The sequence below is a fragment of the Rhinatrema bivittatum genome, chromosome 1 (assembly GCF_901001135.1).
Source record: "Rhinatrema bivittatum chromosome 1, aRhiBiv1.1, whole genome shotgun sequence".
NCBI lineage: Eukaryota > Metazoa > Chordata > Amphibia > Gymnophiona > Rhinatrematidae > Rhinatrema > Rhinatrema bivittatum.
In genome coordinates, this window is record NC_042615.1 from 711,367,173 (window position 1) to 711,386,625 (window position 19,453).

General features: G+C 44.9%; 2 protein-coding genes across 3 annotated transcripts in view; both read right to left on the reverse strand.

Moving 5' to 3' along the window:
• The window catches only part of IPO11 (importin 11), a 1,257,051-nt gene that overhangs the window by 306,342 nt on the left and 931,256 nt on the right, over nucleotides 1–19,453 (reverse strand). The window lies entirely within an intron of this gene.
• Nucleotides 13,982–19,453, reverse strand: part of LRRC70 (leucine rich repeat containing 70) — a 77,100-nt gene continuing 71,628 nt past the window's right edge. Inside the window, exons 2-3 of one of the 2 annotated variants that reach the window (XM_029576389.1) lie at nucleotides 18,502–18,580; nucleotides 13,982–17,558 (exon numbers count right to left, since the gene is read on the reverse strand). In XM_029576389.1, coding sequence (XP_029432249.1) covers nucleotides 15,640–17,547 — 1,908 coding nt within the window. In that variant the 5' untranslated portion in view covers nucleotides 17,548–17,558; nucleotides 18,502–18,580 and the 3' untranslated portion in view covers nucleotides 13,982–15,639. Of the gene's footprint in view, nucleotides 17,559–18,501; nucleotides 19,327–19,453 lie in introns of those variants that run through there. The other variant, XM_029576380.1, reaches the window with a different exon arrangement.

The window sequence follows — 19,453 nt, forward strand, 5'->3', positions numbered from 1 at the left end:
AAATTATAAAACATATAGAAAAAGTAAAATCCTTAATCTAATTTGCATCAATTACTATTTTGTACACTATACAAGTTGAATCTGAAGATCTGAATATTTTTTTACTTTCTGTTGAGGGAAGAAATAAGAAAAAGAACAAGAAGTATGGTGCAACATACCAACTCAGACTTTAATGTTTAGATGTAATGAATGAGAAGGCAGAACCCATGCAACAAGCTGATGTGATATATCTTTGGCCAGATAGGTCACCATTTGTACAAATGCAGTCATGACTATTCCAGTCACTGTCCCTTCCCTTGCCCTTTTCCAAATGACTCACCATACTCAAAAAGCACACATCCTTGCTGAAAATTAAGAGGAGCTAGCACTTTGAATGCAAATCAACTGCCCATGAATTTGATGAGCAATTAATCATGGCTTCAGCTAGCCCAGCCTGGATTTGCTCAGGGGTGTTCCCAAGCTAGGCCCAGCCTAGCAAACCTTCATGGGCATGATACCATGCTTCCAGACTAGACAGCCACTACTATTGTGGCTGTACCCAGGCTTGCCACACTGTTCACCAGAGTCTTCCCCACTCAACCTCCTAGAGGGGGAGGGAACTCTCCCTTTCTGCAACAGGTGGTGAGCCTTAGCCTTGTCTAAAATCTACTTCTTGGCTCAGGTACTCTACCACAGATCTGGGATAGTTGTGAACTTACCCCAGGCCTCCCCTTCCCCCAAAATATAAGATGCAGACAAGACCTAACCTACAGGTACAGTGCCTGAAGAGTCTCCTCAGAAAAGTTGTTAAACGGGTGTTGTCCAGTGTCCAAAAGGTGGACTACACTGTCTATATGAAGACCGGGAGATCAATTCATGCTGCATCAGCTTCCGGTTTAGCCAAACAAAACCAAAGGCTGATTTGCTATTAAATTGTGAGGCTGCGGCTCCATAACCTTCAGTTTTCTCTGCAGTGGGGGATGATATTGAACCATAGCACAGCAGTAAGTGTAGTAGCTCCATCAGTACAGCAGTGTCATCCTTGACCATGCAAACTGCTGGACCTGAGAGACTGCCAATGTTATTGCTGCCATATGATTTATTAAGGGATTGCAGTGGGTGAGCCTTGTCAGTTGCTGATGCACAGGATTTACTTTTTCCCATGCCTTACTATCGGTACTATTTCCAAGTTCTTTTATTCTAAGGCCCAGTTGAGTGCTGCATGGCCGGGAACCCCGATGCCTGTCTGCTAAAAAAAACAAAGGATTATCCCATGATTCAGAATGGCCTTCACTATTCAGGCAAGCTGCTGGGGGAAAGGGGGAGATTAATAAAGATTTGCAACACGGTGGCCACCTAGGGTGGATGTCCCTTATATAAATAAAATAAAAAATAAATAACTATTATAGGCTACAGATTTCTATCTGCATATTTTTTTGGTTACGATATTGAGAAGCCTGGCCTGCACAGGAGTTAGGTAGTTCCGGTTATTCTCTTTGCCTTCCTGCTATGTAAACCAGCCAGGCAATCTTAGTTTTTGCAACTGCCAAAACCATTGGAGTTCTAGCTCCCCACAACTAAGTGACTATCTTCTCTGCATCTATGGCAATATTTCACACCTGACAGGCGCACCTCAGGGTGGCTGCACCCAGTTTGCGATGAAAGTTTTCCTCCTGTCCAAAAAGGAACTTGTTCTAAACCCTTATGGATCTAGCCTGTTGAAAAGCATAGTAAACTGGTAGCTCGCTAGCAAGGATAGGTCATGGAGGGCGAGTAAGATCTTTACCCCCTGGGGTCTGCTTATCAGGTATTCCTTGTGTATTCCACACTAGACAGGATAGAAGTGGCAGAGTATTTATAATTGAAGTTTTTCCTCTACAGGCTGTATATGTTGCTCCAAATCAAATTGCCTTGGCCAACACTCACTTTAAGATGTTGCAACTAAGCCTGCCATTTGCAGGGCTGACAATAATGCAAGGAGAAAACCAGCTGCATTGATGTTGTTTCCAACGTATTTCTGCAAAATGTAGGTAAAGCATATCTAAGCAGACCAGTATTTGCAGCCGCCATTGGGCCCCACCCATCTTGTACTGAACATGCACATTTCTGGCTGACTTTAATGAAGAAGCTACAGCAGGCATGGGAGGCAAATGTTATTTTAAGAGAGCAACATTAGACTGGCGGTTATCCTGGAAGTCAGGTCCATGGCAGCATAAAAAAAAAAAAATAATCTCAACTGTTTGTAGTAATAGCTGATTGAGGAGCCAGCAGGAAGAAGGCACAGAGAGGCAGTGTGTAGAAAGGGTAGGGGAGGTGGGCAGCCAACAAGTCAAGCAGCAGAAGTCATTTTAGAATGAAGAATGTGTTGGGGCACCCAGAACTGATGTCACCACTTTAGGATGGGGACGATAAAGACACTTGGAGCCAGAAGGTACCCAGTGACTGGCTATAGCCTGCGTGACATAGTTTGCCCACTCCTAAGCTTTAGGCTGAATCACCCCAGACCTCTTCAAGGAAAGAGAGGCTGGCCAGCTGAACAGATACAATATCCCTAGACTAGCCCTTGTCATATTTATTTATTTATTCATAGAAACATGATGGCATAAAATGACCATATGGCCATCCAGTCTGCCCATCTGTCCAATTAATTTAGCACTATAATTCTCATCCCTTCCTTAGAGATCCCCTGTATTGCTTTCTTGAATTCAGATACTGTTTTTGTTTTCACCAATTCCACTGGGAGGCTGTTCCACACATCCACCACCCTCTTTGTAAAGAAATATTTCTTAAGATTACTCCTGAGTCTACCCTCTTTCAGTCTCATCTCATGAACCCTTGTTCTAGAGCCTTCTTTCTATTGAAAAAGGCTCACCTCCTGTGCATGGAAACTTTCAAGATATTTTAATTTCTTTATTTATCATTTCTCCCTTATCTCACCTTCCTCTAGGGTATACATGTTTAGATCTTTAAGTCTATCCCCATATGCTTTAGAACGAAGACCACTAACCATTTTAGTAACCACTAACGACATAAGAACATAAGAAATTGCCATGCTGGGTCAGACCAAGGGTCCATCAAGCCCAGCATCCTGTTTCCAACAGAGGCCAAACCAAGCCACAGGTTAGTACTTTGTCCCTTCTGATGTAGCTCAAACATGAAACACGATTCTGTCAGGGGCTGATCCCTGCTGTTAATAATTTTTTTAATATGGACCATTGACCAGAACTGTTCAAGTCTACATTAAAGTACAGTTTTAAACTGCTTGACACCCATGAGTGAAGTCCAACTTTGTTTCCAAAAGTACATGCATCTCACTTTCTTTTGCTTTAAACATTCTGAACACATCCAAAGTTTATGCACACTTATTCAAGATGTCATATGTTCAGATCAGGGTTTAAAATTCAGAGTAGCATAGGACAATGGTTTTCATTGCCATGTTAATCCATTACTGTGTGTTCTTGAGCTGATTGGTCACATCAGTGCTTCAGTCACAAAGAAAGTTCCACCCTCATATGGGAGGCATATATAATTATGATACATCTCAGGAGAAGGAAGGGGTACTCAGAGCTGTCAACTGGTTGACATCCTCCACTTTTGTTGCTGGATGGTGGTTGTGGAGGAAAAGTTGACAGTGTTTCCTCAGGCCATTAAATTCTTTTCAAGAACATTTATTTTGGTAATATTTCATCTCTGCAAATATATGCACTTCTCATACTTTTTCTTTTTTGTTGATCTCTGTTAGTGCTCTGCTAAATTAACTAAAATCTTTTAATGAATTACAAATCATTACTAATAAATCTCTTAATACAATATTTTTACCACAAAAATCCTGGATTCATAAAGCAACATACGATTAGTTTTGATTACTCGTTTAAAAACTACAGTATATGTTCCATGAATTATTTAAGATATAGCAGAATTCTGTTAATATAGAATGGTTAGGATTGAAGCCAGTCTGGAGAATTTTAGATAATGAGAGATTTTCCCCTCCCCCAACATCCCTCCTTCTCCCCCCACCACTTTTCCAACATTGTCCTTCAATGGCTCTCCCTCCCACATAGTGCATGGACAATTTACAGACAGTTGACCTGAGACTGTGTGGCGTCCGGCGCTGCTTGACGCCCTCACTCCGCCTTCTTTACCTCTGTGGCGACTCCCTCTGGGTTTGATGGACGGCTGGCTGCTGCGGCATCTCCATGCCGTCTCCCTCCAGCGTCCCTGGACCGGCTCGACGTTGCAGATCCACCATGTTGCCTGATGACCTAGGGCATGCGCGCACTCTGATTGAAGTACCAGCAAGGGCACGAATTTCAGGGGCGGTCCCCCTGAGATGATGTCTTCCACTTCCAATATTTAAAGGTCTCTAATTCACTATCTGAGTTAGCAAGGGGATTGCTTCGGCTTTACTCCCAAGCTACTCTGCCTCCTCGGACTTCCCAGAAGTACTCGCTCCTCGAGGGCCCATGTTCCTGGTCACTCTGAAGATTCTCTACTGACTGGAAGCTATCGCTGCTACATACAATTGTGAGTTACCATCGCTCTCTCAGAGCTTTCCCTGGAACCAGGTACTCGCTCCTCGAGGGCCTAACCTTTCCAGCTCCTGAGCTTCATTGAGACCTTATGTGAGTTTTATCATCTAGTTCTTTCCATGAACCTGGTCTAGTCTACCTACTCACTTTCTACAGTTTCTCAACAGCTCAGCCATCCTGGATTGCGGTTCCAGTGCCTGAGGGACTACAGCCCTGCCGGGCATATCAGCTCACTACTGCCACCTCTGGTGGTTTTCAAAAAACTGTTTAATAAAAGAACTAATGTGTGTCTGTCTCCATACTCAAGCCTAGCTGGTGGTCCCTCTCGGGGTATTCTCCCGGGGGCGTGGTCATCTGCCACCGGTCCAGGGATTCACCACTATCATCTCAGATTCATAACAGACTGCTAACTCCTCACGGAGAACCCTAACAGATTGCTACTCCCAGCATAGCGGAATATACAGAATCTGAGACACTACAAGATAGTTGACTCCTCCTTCTTAGGAGCCATTCATTCAGATTGCCCCTCCCATCAAAAGCCCAGCTTTCTTAACAGATTTACATCAGATTGCTACTCCTTAGCAGAATTCCAACAGATATATTACAGATTGCTAACTCCTATCTGATTGCTCCTCCCATCAGATAGCAGTTTCACAACAGATTGCTAACTCCCTAGCAAATCCAGAACAGACTGTGAACTGACCGGGGGGGGAGAAGCTCTGAAGGATGAAATAGGAAAATTAGGTTCTTACCTTTGCTAATTTTCGTTCCCGTAGTACCATGGATCAGTCCAGACAGCTGGGTTATGCCTCCCCTCCAGCAGATGGAGTCAGAGAGAAAACTGAAAGCACCCCCTAGATATACTGGTGTGCCACCTGCGATCCCTCAGTATATGTGATATCAAAGCAGAAATAAGGAATGAATCACCTTCAACTGTACCCCCAAGAGAATGTCACAAATTGTTATCTATAGCATCACCTAAATGACCAGATCAAGTAGAAACCTCCTCGAGAACAGGTAAAACCAGAAATAACAAATAGGACACCACAGAGTGAACAATAAAACACGAGGAAAGGAGACACTTCACCTCGAAACTGTGGCATCTATTACAAATACAAACTGTAATGGAAGAAAAAACAGAAATGGAACACGAGCGGACTCCCAGAAGTACTGAGGGCGGGCGTCTGGACTGATCCATGGTACTACGGGGACGAAAATTAGCAAAGGTAAGAACCTAATTTTCCTTTCCCAGTACGTACCAGGATCAGTCCAGACAGCTGGGATGTACCCAAGCCGCCTTAACTGGGGTGGGACCCTGAGAGTCCCGCTCGAATTACACTGCTCCCAAAGGACTCTGCAGGAGGACCACGGACATCCAGGCGATAATGCCTGGCAAAAGTATGCCAGGATTTCCATGTGGCCGCCCTGCATATCTCTTGGCAAGAGACCAAGTGATTCTCTGCCCATGAAGTCGCTTGAGATCGCAGAGAATGAGCCTTAAGCCCAGCAGGAACAGGCTTACCACATCCAACATACGTGGCCACAATAGCACCCTTTAACCAGCGTGCAATCGTAGCTTTGGACGCCTGAAGACCCTTCTTGGGTCCATTCCACAACACGAAAAGGTGATCTGACTTCCTAAAGTCATTGGTAACCTCCAAATAGCGTAAAAGAATCCGACGGACATCCAGACGCCTCAAGTCCCTACCTTGAGAAGACTGCAGGTCCTCGTCCGAAAAGGAAGGTAATTCCACCGTTTGGTTGACATGAAACGCGGAGACCACCTTGGGCAGGAAGGAAGGAACAGTTCGTAGGGAAACCCCTGACGCCGAAATGCGCAAAAACGGTTCCCTGCAAGAGAGAGCCTGAAGCTCCGACACCCGACGAGCCGAGGAAATGGCCACAAGGAAGACAGCCTTGAGAGTCAGATCCTTCAAGGAAGCCGCCTTAATAGGTTCAAACGGAGCCGCACACAAGCCACGGAGTACCAAGTTCAAGTTTCAAGACGGACAGGGAAGCCTGACGGGAGGACGCAAGTTTTTAACCCCTCGCAAAAAACGTGCCACATCTGGATGACTCGCAAGGGAAGAGCCCTCGACCTTACCCCGCAAGCAGCCCAAAGCCGCCACCTGAACTCGAAGCGAATTATACGCTAACCCCTTCTTCAATCCATCCTGTAAGAACATAAGGATATCCGCCACGGACGAACGTCTGGCCGAAGTACCCACCGTGTCACACCAATCATGGAAAACCTTCCAAACCCTCGCGTAGGTGAGCGTAGTGGACGACCGACGGGCCCGAAGGAGAGTAGACACCACCGCGTCCGAATAACCTCTCTTCTTCAACTGCTTCCTTTCATAAGCCAAGCCGCCAGACAAAAACGATCCGCCAGATCGAAAAATACTGGACCCTGACGAAGAAGATTGGGAAGATGACTGAGACGTAGTGGGCCGTCGACTGCCAAGTTGACCAGATCCGCGAACCACGGACGCCGCGGCCATTCCGGAGCCACGAGGATCACCGGACCGTGATGGGTCTCTATGCGTCTTAGCACTTTCCCTACCAGGGGCCACGGAGGGAACACATAAAGAAGAATGTGACGAGGCCACGGAAGTGCTAGCGCGTCCACCCCTTCTGACGCGTGCTCTCTCCTCCGACTGAAGAAGCGTACCGCCTTTGCATTTTGACGGGTCGCCATGAGGTCCAAGCGCGGAGTCCCCCAACGCCGCGCGATGAGAGTCATCGCCTCCGACGAGATCTCCCATTCTCCTGGATCTAGGTGCTGCCGGCTGAGGTAATCCGCTTGAACGTTGTCGACGCCGGCAATGTGGGTGGCCGCGAGATGCTCTATGTGCCTTTCCACCCAGGACATCAACAGCGCCGCCTCGGTCGCTACCGCCCGGCTTTTTGTGCCTCCTTGTCGATTTATGTACGCCACTGTGGTCGCATTGTCCGACAGAACTCTTACTGCTCGTCCGCGTACCAGTGGAAGGAGACAACGCAAGGCCAGGCGAACTGCTCTGGTCTCCAATCGGTTGATGGACCAAGTCGTTTGGAGTGCTGACCAGGTGCCCTGGACTGCACGGGACTGGCAGACCGCTCCCCAGCCCGACAGGCTGGCATCCGTTGTCACCACCAACCAAGGCGGGGGTTCGAGGTCCACCCCCTGTAGAAGATTGTCTGGAGTCAGCCACCAAGAGAGACTGGAGCGAGCCGGCTCCAGCAAAGGCAATTCTATCCCGTACTCCTCCGAGCGGGGATCCCAGCGAGATAGAAGTGCTCTTTGTAATGGACGCATATGCGCAAAAGCCCATTGTACCATTTCCATAGTAGACACCATATGACCAATGACTTGTAAATAATCCCAGACCGTGGGAATCTCGAGCTCCAACAGGCGCCGTACCTGAGTCATGAGATTGAGCATGCGTTGCTGCGGAAGAAAAACCTTGCCCACCAAGGTGTCGAACCGAGCTCCCAGGAACTCCAGCTGTTGGGTCGGTTCGAGTCTGCTCTTCGTGAAGTTGACTACCCAACCCAACTCCTGCAGCTGGTGCACCACTAAGGAGACCGCCCAGGTGCAGGCCGCCTGCGACTTTGCTCGAATGAGCCAATCGTCGAGATAGGGATGCACGAGGACGCCTTGACGGCGGAGGGAAGCCGCTACCACCACGAGAACTTTGGTGAACACCCTCGGCGCGGTGGCCAACCCGAAGGGGAGGGCGCAAAACTGGTAGTGGTCCCCCATCACCATGAACCTCAAGTACCGTTGATGCCGTTCTCTTATTCCGATGTGAAGATAGGCCTCTGTCAAGTCCAAAGAAGCCAAGAATTCTCCCTTGTGGACGGCCGCAATAACAGACCGGAGGGTCTCCATCCGGAAGCGGGGCACACGCAACGCCTTGTTTACTCCTTTGAGATCCAGAATGGGTCGGAAGGTGCCCTCCTTCTTGGGAACCAGGAAGTATATGGAATACCGACCCGTCCGTAGCTGGTCCCGCGGAACCGGAACCACCGCCCCCAGAGCCTGCAGATGGGCGACCGTTTGGGCGATAGCTACCTGTTTTTCTACCGGGCCGCATGGCGATACCAGAAAGAGATCCCGGGGGGGACGTACAAAATCCAACTCGTAGCCGTACCGGACCACGTCGAGGACCCATTGATCCGAAGTGATCTTGACCCACTCCTCCCAAAACTGGGACAGCCGACCTCCGATAACGGGAACGGAGGAGTGGGCCCGCGCACCTTCATTGTGCGGGCTTGATGGCAGGAAAGCCTTGGGAAGAGCCTCCGCGTAGAGGCCTCCTGCCGCGAAAGGAAGAAGAAGACCAGGCCTGGGATCTTGTCGCCTGCTGCCGCTGGGGAAGGGAACCCCCTCTTCCCCCACGGAAACGCCGTTGCCCCCGAAAGCGAGCCCTAGCGTTACCAAACGACCGAGGTTGCCGAGGCTTATCCTCAGGCAACTTGTAAACTTTGTTGTCACCCAGGTCCTTAATGAGCTGATCCAGCTCCTCGCCAAACAGCAACTTGCCCTTAAAGGGGAAGGAACCTAACCTCGCCTTGGAGTTGGCATCCGCCGACCAACGACGGAGCCACAGCAACCTCCTGGCTGAGACCGCCGAGGACATAATGCGAGCCGATGTGCGCAACAAGTCATACAGGGCATCCGCAGTATAAGCGACCGCTGCCTCAACACAATTTGCCTGCTCAGCCTCTCCCGGAGGGAGCTCCTGCATGGTCATCAGCTGCTGAACCCAGCGGAGGTTGGCCCTCTGCACAAGGCTGCTGCAAGCCGCCGCTCGGACCCCCAGAGCCGCCACGTCAAAAATACGCTTTAATAAGACCTCAAGCTTGCGGTCTTGGAGGTCCTTCAACGCTATACCCCCCGTCACGGGGATAGTCGTATGCTTCACCACAGCCGTGACAGCCGAATCTACCGCGGGCGTCTTCAAGAGCTCCAATGACTCCTTGGGTAAGGGATATAGCCTTTCCATGGCCCGATTCACCCGCAGGGACGCCTCTGGGAGGTCCCACTCCTTTGAAACGATCTGTAAGACCTTGTGGTGAAAGGGAAAGGTCTACGGGGGAGCTCTAATCCCTGCCATTGCAATATCCCCTGTAGATGTGTCCGCCTCCTGCAGCGGAGCCGTTAACTCTAGCTCCTGTAACACGTGGAGAATAAGGGAGCTCAATTCCTCCTTTCCAAACAAATGTAGCACCTGGGGGTCATCCCCTTCTACGGCCCCCTGAGTATCCGCCGTCAGCAAGTCCGGAGCCCCCGGGGACTCCGGCGCGGCTCCTGAGTCTTCCGGGTCCTCAGCTCCCCCCCCCCCCCGTGGACGGGGACCCTGGCCCCCGGAGGACCCCGCGCCCGGCGGGGTCCCCTGGGGCAAGGCAGTGGTCCTGGGGACCTTCGGAGGAGTGGGCGCCTCTGCCTCCCAGCCGGATTCTGCCTGCAAAAAAGCTTTGTGCATTAGGAGCACAAAATCAGAAGAAAAGGGGACCGCCCTTTTCAAACCTTTCTTCGGGGCATCTATAGAGGGGGGGGCTCGAGGAGTCCCCAAATCGGGCTGGAAGCGCGCGCTCTGTGCACCAGGAGAGGGAGGAGGGGAGATTTCCTCCTCCTCCGACGCTGACGACTCAGCCTGCCTCGTGGCCAAGATGGCCGCCGCACTCCTCCCCGAGGGAGGAGGGGCCGGAGAACAACTGCCTGCAGCGCTGCGATGCCGGGACGGAGAGGGGAGAGGAGACCTGCTGCGGGCAGCGCTCGGCCCCCGAGAGGATCCCTCGCCCCCGGGAAAACATCGGGGACAGAGACCCTCCCGGGAGAGTCGCGCCCCCGCCCCCCCCACAGGACACGCAGAGTGACGACCGCGGCATCAGAGAAGAGAACGGAGCTGCAACACAAAAACGGCGCCAAAAGCAAGGTGAGGAAAGAGCCTCACAGATACAGCGCGCCGGGTGAACTAGCCACCCCCTCCGGGTCCAAGAACACGCTGGCAGGCCGGGGTTAAGGGAAAAAATAGCTCACTGCCTGTCCCCAACAGGACTTAAGTGGCTCAGCTAGCCCAATTCAAAAAACTTTTAATGCCGTTTTATTTATTTTTTTTTTTTGCAAACCCCCTTCAGGGCTGAATCCCCTGGAATTGGGGGGAGGGTGACCGGCCCACCGGTAAGCTCTCCCCCAGGTTCAAGGACACTGTAATCCGGGAAATTAAGGAGGACACTGCCCTCCTGCCTGCCCGCAATGAGCTCCAACCGCGCTGCGCCAGACACTAAAAACACAGACAGACAGACGATAGGAGGGAAGAAACCAATTGATCTTGTCCCTTTTTTTTTTTTTTTTAAATGTTTCCCAGTACCGATAAACTGACCAGACCAGGACCGCAGGTTATGCCTCTCAATCTGCTGGAGTCAGAGAATATACAGAGGGATCGCAGGTGGCACACCAGTATATCTAGGGGGTGCTTTCAGTTTTCTCTCTGACTCCATCTGCTGGAGGGGAGGCATAACCCAGCTGTCTGGACTGATCCTGGTACGTACTGGGAACTGATGTGGTGATGGTGGGGGGCGCATTTGGTTTTGGCTGAAATGGGGCAAAAGGAAAAAGAGAAAGGCAGCTGCAGCTGGGAAGCCCTGGGGAGGTTAGTGGCAAGAAGCAAAAGCAGGTGCCAAATTCCAGATTACAGAAGTTTTTCTGGATAAAGGAACATGATCCAGGAATCACGATAATTCTTCCAGATAATGGATCTGTGAATAAAAGGTGCTCTTCAGTACTGATGAATTATGAGGACAGGGAAAATATTCTTACATTCTGAGAGCTATCAAGTAAGAGAAATTTGTAAGTGAAATCCAGATTATGGAGGAAAACATTTGTTAAGGAAAAAAGGCAAGGCCAATGTAATTTGTCCATAAATTCTAACAAATTTTTTTCAAGATTTTGGGTACATCAAACAAATTGGAAGAAAAAGTAGACTTACTGCTCAAAGAACACAAATAATGTGAAAAATAGCTGTGAATAAAATGAGTTTATTCCCCTTTACCTCATCTCATCTCTGAAACTTACAAGTTCCTTGAATTGGGCTTGGAAAAGGATACTAATAATTATTCCTTAAATAAAAATCCACTCAGTAATTGTTAATAGCTTTTACTATCATTATGTCTTCAGCTGAACAGTGCAAACTATTCATATTACCACAAAAGAAATCTGCAGAAAATGCCATCATTTTCCATAGAAGGACCAGTATAAGATAACACATTCTCAAGAATCTCACTTGTATTTTGCTCCACGTAGTTAGTAGTGGGAATATTGCCTTGGTTTAATATTTCTAGAATGTTTCTTTCCTAAATTAGATGCCTACATGATTGGTACCTACATTTAGGCACCCAATCAGGCAAACCCTCTCATTATCTTCCGTTTGCCCCATAAATTAGTAATTACATGTGCTATACATGCATTTCTTTGTCACTAATCTCCCCCACCAATTACTCCTGAAACTTAATTGCAAAAGACCTCCAAATCCCCATCTGCCCCCAAAACGTCATTCACCTACTACATCTAGACATTTCACAATTATAAGGGAACAAGGGTAGGGGGCAGACATGCACACAGGCATACAAAATGCAATACATAGACATTCAGCCTCTATTTGTTACAGAACAGAGGCTAAAAACAGTTAAACCTAAATTTATGAATGTCAAACATAAAAAAAAAATCTAGCACTTTTAACAAACACTCTGTACAATATTGGAGCATAATGGCAATCAGATATCATGACTGTGAGGCATTTTACCATAAAGACCCTCTACAAAATTTACCATGCCACAATAAACATGGCAACAGGTATTAAAACGCTGAATTCAGCATTTATTGTGTGTTATTGCCAATGTTTACATGTGCATTACCGATATTGTAAACCAAAACTGGCCCAACTAGAGCAAAATATCAATGAGTTGCTTTGCATGCAAATGTATGCAAAACAGCTCATTTATATTAATACAGAATAACATGTAACTTAGTAAGCCTATTGATGCACATTAACCCTTGGAAAGCTAACTATACCTCGAGGCAAAGCTGACCCTGAGAGAGGGAGGTGCAACCATGTGCAAATCGGCAGCAGCATTGGACCGCTACCACAAGAATGAAGAGTGAGGATGGGGTGGTCATTCCATCCCTTGACCTCAGAGATTGAGGAGCAGGGTGGGGGAACTTCTCCATAAATGCAATATCTCCTAACCTATCAGAAATGATGTTAAATGTGGTTGTACTAATTCACCAGTTCCCTCTCCCACAAAGACTGTCCTGCTCTCCAACCTCATATCTCAGTCTCCATTCTCCATTCTCCCTCCTCCCACCCTACCCTTAATCCCCAAGTCCCAATTATTCCCCATATACCTCTTTCCCAGCTTGAATGCTGTGCCTCCTGAGGGTCTCTCTCTCTCCTCTATACTAACTTCATTCTTTCCCCTCTCCATGACCAAGCCAGCAGGACAATGGATCCAGCAGGTCCAGTGTTTCTAATCTGCTCCTGCTGCCATGGACTCCTCTCCTTGCTGTGTTGGTTAGATCACCTAATTGACTGACTGGGGAGAGACTGGAACCAGTGGCAGCAGGAGTAGGTTAGAAGCACTGGATCCGATGTCTCCACTTCCTTGCTGGTCAAGCCACAGAGGGGAATGATTCTCACCAGTTTGGTTCCAGTGAAGCACTGTGAGCAGCTACTCTGGCCTACAGGGATACATCAGAATGAAGTAGAAGGCCACAAGGATGATGGTATATGCGACCTAATGATGTGATAGCAAGGGGCTAGGACTGTGTTGGGGTGGGACACAGGGCAGCCCTACAGAAAGGAATAGTTAAGGCTCCTCTGACAGCATCAGCAGGATAACGAGCCTGCTGGTGCTTTTGTGGGACCCTCAAAATGCCTAAAGTCACAGCTAGTCCTGAGTTGACCTACGCTTGCACCAAATTCCCTCATCACCAAAGAAAAGCTCCCCCCTTGTACACCCCTGCATTATCCCTCCACCTCACTAGATGAGGTAGATGGCAGATCTACTCCAATACAAACCACACTCCCAACCAATTTAGAAGAAAAAGCAGCCTCCTCAGGCCTTACCCATATGCTACATAAGGTCTTCAGCAATAGGAGTCAGATCGCTCCTGCCTCACTGGTACTTTGCACAGAAATTCAAAATTGTGTCAGGTGACTCAGTTTCCTTTTGCCTTGCAATGTGTAGGGAAATAGCTTGTTAGGTATTATTAGGAAAGTAATGGAAAATAAAATGAGGATATCATAATGCCTCTGCACCTTGAGTCCCATGTGTAATTAAGGTCACCCCATTTAAAAAAAAAAAAAAAAAGATATAACGAACTAGAAAAGGTATAGAGAAGGGCAACCAAAATGATAACAGGGATGGAATGGCTCTCCTGTGAACAAGGTTAAATAGGTTAGGGCTCTTCAACCTAGAGAAGAGACAGCGGAGAGGCGATATGATAGAGGCCTATACAGTCTGGAATAGGGTGGAACAGGTAAACAGGAACAGTTATTTTCACTTTCAAATAGTACTAGGAAAGCTCCAAGTAGCTAATAGACAGCACATTTAAAACAAATCAGAGAAAATATTTTTCACCCAGTGCACAAACTGTGTAATTTGTTGCCAGAGGATATGGTGAAAACAGTTAGCATAGCTGGAGGAAAAAGCTATAAACCATTATTAGCTAGGGATGTGCATTTATTTCTCACAAATGACATATATGCAATTAATGATGCCATTTTCAGTTTGGTCCAAATAAAATTAGCCTAAAATAGCCTCCTAAAAAAATACCCCAACATTTTTGGGTATTTCCATATTTGTGGCATTAAACAACAAGAACAACAACAAAAATCCTGCCTCTGGAGACTCTGGTTGGACATACCTGGCCAAAAAACTGCAATAGGGCTCAGTACCATGTCAGGTCTGGCACTTGGAATTAGCACAAGCCTGGCTCTGAGTACTCAATGCTGGGCCCAGCCTGGACCCAGCCCTTCCTATCAGGCAGCTTTTTGGCCTGGAAAGGCCCAGGCATGGCACTGGAGGCTTTTTTTCTTGTTTTCCCTTGTTTAATTTATTTATTTATTTATTTTTTTCATTGACAAATGAAACAAACCGAAAAAACATTAAATGGAATGAATAAAAATGACTCCCAAAACAAAAAAAACCCAAGCTAATAATTTTGGGGCTGCATATCCCTATTAGCCTTGGAGACTTAGGAAAACCACTACTTATTCCTGGTTATGAGCCGGAAGGACTGGGTTTATTCTTTGGGATCCTGTAGGACACTTGTGACCTGAATTAGTCAATGCTGGGGAGGGCGGATTTGGTGCAGTGAGGGAGGGAACTCGGTGCTACCTGCGCCTTTATGTTTCACAGCCAAGAGGGGCTGAAAAGTCGTGTTCTTGCAGATGAAAATGTGTGGTTGTTTCCACCCTGGGTAAGTCTGTGTATTCCTAACCACAAGAATATGGGATTTACTAAACTGTGCTACTCACATATCACAGGTTAGTAAATCTAATGGGAAATGTTAGCATTAAAATAGCGTGTTAATGCAGCATAGTAAATAGCATGCATGCTATATATTGGGCCTATGTATACTAAAACTGCCAAAGCTATATACTTTTAGATTTAATATTAAACTTTAGTTCTTTACAAGTAAATCATTCATAATTACTTAGAAACCATAAACTCATGATTTTATACAAGTACATTCCTAATTTCTGTGCTGACAGGTGTTCTTCATTCATAAATTACTAAATCGTTTTTATAGGATAATGTTCTCAAGAGAACTTTAATTGAGATTCAGTAAGGACACATGCTGAGTGGCAAAATGTCATCCCATATTCTTCAGATTATTCTGTAATACAGCTTGTTAAATTGTGAAAGGTTTAACTCATTTTTAGAAAGAACAGAAACTTTCAGCTGAGCTAAATACTGCTGTCAATACCTGTCATCAAACATCACTGTAAATTTGTAATTAACACATTATTAACTATCAAGTATGAAATTCATGCAATGAATAGAGATGTAAGAAACTGTATACATTTGCATCCTAATTTGTTGAAGCAAACACACTTTCAACTTTTGGACCATGCTGAATTTATAGTACTGAATGTTCAAACAAGATGACCTGTGTTTCGCATACAGGTTCTGCTCGTTTGAAAATCTGCATCTGGTCTGACGATGAACTTATACGATTCTGAGATGTTGCCTGAACTGGGCCAGTCACACTGTATCTTGCAGACTGATAACAACTGTAGTATTCTATTGCATTTTCTGCTGAGTTTTCCGGTCTCTTCATCTTTAGTTTAAGCTGAACTACTTTATAAATCAGAACAAAAATCAAAGCGCAAGCCAAAATGAAGAAGGCTAGTAAAATTTCAAAAGACCGGTTCAGTTTTTCAACTTCATGCTGACAAATAAAATGAGATTTCAATGATACATAAGCAGCATCTAGTGGGAGCACACTGTTGCTTCCTTTGGTAACATTAACTGGTGCTAACTGTTCATGTATCTGTATAGGTAAGATGGGTACCACTGGCGTTGCATTTGACAGGTTACTAGCAATATATCCTTCATGAAGAAATTCTGGAGCTGGTGATGAGGATTTTGCCCAGTTAGTAAGGCTGTCATTGTGTGCATTATAAAAATATTTCCTGTATATATTATATGTGGTGAGTTTAGACAACTGCATCTGTGCTGTACCTACAAAAGGCTCAGATATGAGACCCCAAGTTGCTTTTGTGGGAGTGGCAATACAGCTTTTAAATTCAATCCATTTAAGATTATGTAATGGTTTGCCACGCAGCCTTGGTGGATTCTGGCAATGAATATTAACAGAGAATGGGGAGGATGCTAACCAGTTGTGCAATCCAAGCAAATTGCAGTCACAGTTCCATGGATTGTAACTTGCCTGAAGATGTGTTAGTGAAACCAAAGGCTGAAGAACATTAGGCTGCAGGACCGTGAGTTTATTAAATGCCAGATTAAGGACTTTCAAAGAAGTTCCCATTTCTTCAAATGTTCCATTATCTATGCTGACTATTTTATTCCTGTCCAACTGCAGATACATTAAATGAGTTAACCATGCAAACATTTTTGAATGTATCTTTTCCAAGACATTGTTGCTTAAGATCAATTGTTTAAGATTGTATAATCCAGCAAAGCCATTCATGCTTATTGTTTTTATCTTTGCATTCTGTAGGAAAAGATCTTGAAGCTCATTTAATCCTCTAAATGCAAAATAAGGTATTGACTCAATAGGATTATTAGACAATAAAAGTCTCTTAAGGTTTTTGAGCATTCTGAAGGCTTTTGAAGGGATATGTGCCAAGCTGTTGTTTTCAAGGTACAGGTGTTCAAGGTTATTAAGATGACGGAATGCAGAGTCAGAAATTCTTGAGATCTTGTTGTTGGCTAGGTTGAGAGTATGAAGACCGATCATACCCGTGAAAGTGTCAGTACCAAGCGCATTGAGATGATTATTTTGGAGTGCTAGGTACTGAACTGCAACTAAATCTCTAAATAGTCCACGAGGCAAGAAAGTAATCTGATTATGCTGAAGGTACACATAATTTAGATCTGAAAGTCCATTAAATATTCCTGGATCCAGATATCTGATGTAATTATTATTCAGATGTAAGTAGTATAATTTCTTAAGATCAGCAAAAGCTTTTGAATGCACATATAAAATGCCAGAATTATCTAAATACAGCACAACAAGTTTTTGAAGGTTTCTTAATTCATTCAGCTGTATGTCTGAGATATTATTCCCACTCAAGTATATAAGAGTTGTACTTTTGGGAAAGTTCTTGGGAATGCTGGTGAGTCCTAAGCCACGGCAGTTAGCTTGTCTTCCTGTGCAGAGCAGGCAAACAGAAGGACAGCCATGGATCCCTTTGTGGAACAGGAACAACAGAAACCAGCTAAGGATATGAAGAAATAGTGGAAGGCAAGGTAGAGAACTTTGAAATCCATACATATTTCTAATTTTGGCTTTCCCATTCATTTCTGATCTGGCTATTTTGAGATAAAATAAAGAGAGGATTAATTAAAATAATTATTACTCAATTGGCAGTTCATGAAAAACTACAAATAGAACAGACTTTTTAGTTTTGCATATTGTTTCCATTTCAAATTTTACTCAGAACTGCAAACAAGAGATAAATTACTGCCCTTTTTCAAATCTTTCATCATGAATTTTTTTTCCAATTGACTCAGATTGCTTAAAGATTGCTCAGGATGTGCGAGTATCTTTTGAAATGTGGGCACACATTGCCAAAAGAAAAACAGATATGGAGAAGAACATTTTACAAGGCTAATTATAAGTATCATCTAGATTACAGACTGACTAAACAATTAAGTAGAACATTTGAAGAATGAATAATTTTTGAAATATGGTCCTGACTGAATGATGAAAAGGTACATACTATAGCATCTTGGTTAATATATTAAACTACAATTCACAGTGAATTAAGTTTTCTGGCATATAAATGCTGTAGATACACTCAAAATATATCATGTCTTTGAATGAAAAACTCTTTTTGACAAATAATTTAAAAATGTTTGAATCAAATATAAATATCGCTGCCTAAAAAGAAAAAAAAATCTAACAAGGTTTTACAAAGCAGGAACAGGCCTGTAATGTAATCTCTATACCATCTGCCAAGGTGTGCTTCCTCAGAAGAGTGCCAGAACTTTATTCACACTATCGATAGGTATACGTAAAAGCAACTATCATCATCCTAATAGGTAAAGTCAATGTCTTTCCTAAAAGTAAATTATAATTTCTTCTACATTTCAAAGCGTTCAACTGAACAGCATTACTAACCTTCATGAAGAAAAGCAAATTGCTTTCCACTCACACTGTTACTTTCATCTATAGTTCAAAAGGATTAATAATATGTTGCTTACACTGAATAGGCCTAGATGCTGAATAGTAATATATATGCACGTATCTTACCTCAAAACAACGGTTCATTTTTTCAGTTAACTTGCTGAAGTGGTAAGTTCAACTTGAGAAGAGGTTTAAAGGATTTTTACTACAAAGATTAGAAAAATCTCACATTAAACAACAATAACCACATTGCAGTCAGGAAACTGCTCTTCCCAGAGGTTCCTCCACAGTGATTTGGTAAGAGAGGTTTCTATGGATACAGGAAACTTTGACAGGAAGTCATTTTATCTCAAAGAAAAGAATTGTTAGAAAGGAAATCTCAGATAGGCGGTTAGCACTATAAACCCTACTTACATTATGCTGCCTTGATTCATAATTTTCATTTGTGATAAATGCAAATTCAACCAAAACTTCCCATGTGAAACACTAAGACGTTGTTAAATGTATTTTACTGTAGTGTGGAAATGTGCTATTGCTTTTAGTTACTGAAATGTAGAAAACTTACCAGGCTAATGTAAACGTTTGGTTCATTTAGAGGTAAATCATTGCGCTTACACAATTTAAATATCTGTAAAGTTTACTATCTGCAGTTAGGAGCAAGTCAGCTTTTTATGTTAAATATTATATAAAATGTAGAATTTTTTCATAGTATGGTACAGCTCTATGACAACACCTATTCACCTGAGGTATGAAACTCCAAGAATCACATGATTAAAAAAAGATAAAATATAAAATACTAATCCTGTAAAATAATTTGGATTGCTAACTTCACCACCCCACTAACTTGGCCACACAACCTAAGCTCTTCCCTCTGAAATCAACCAGCACTCCCATTCATTCCCTTAACCAGAGACGTTTCATTTTAAAACCATGTACTCCCTCAAGGTCATATATCAGTGGTGTGGTAGAGACCAAAGCTTATTCTTATGGGGAGCAGGAGATTGAGCCACTGTGTATTCTGCTGCCAGGTAGCACATCCTCCATGGAAACTAGGAGGCGGCGGGGCCACCACGACACC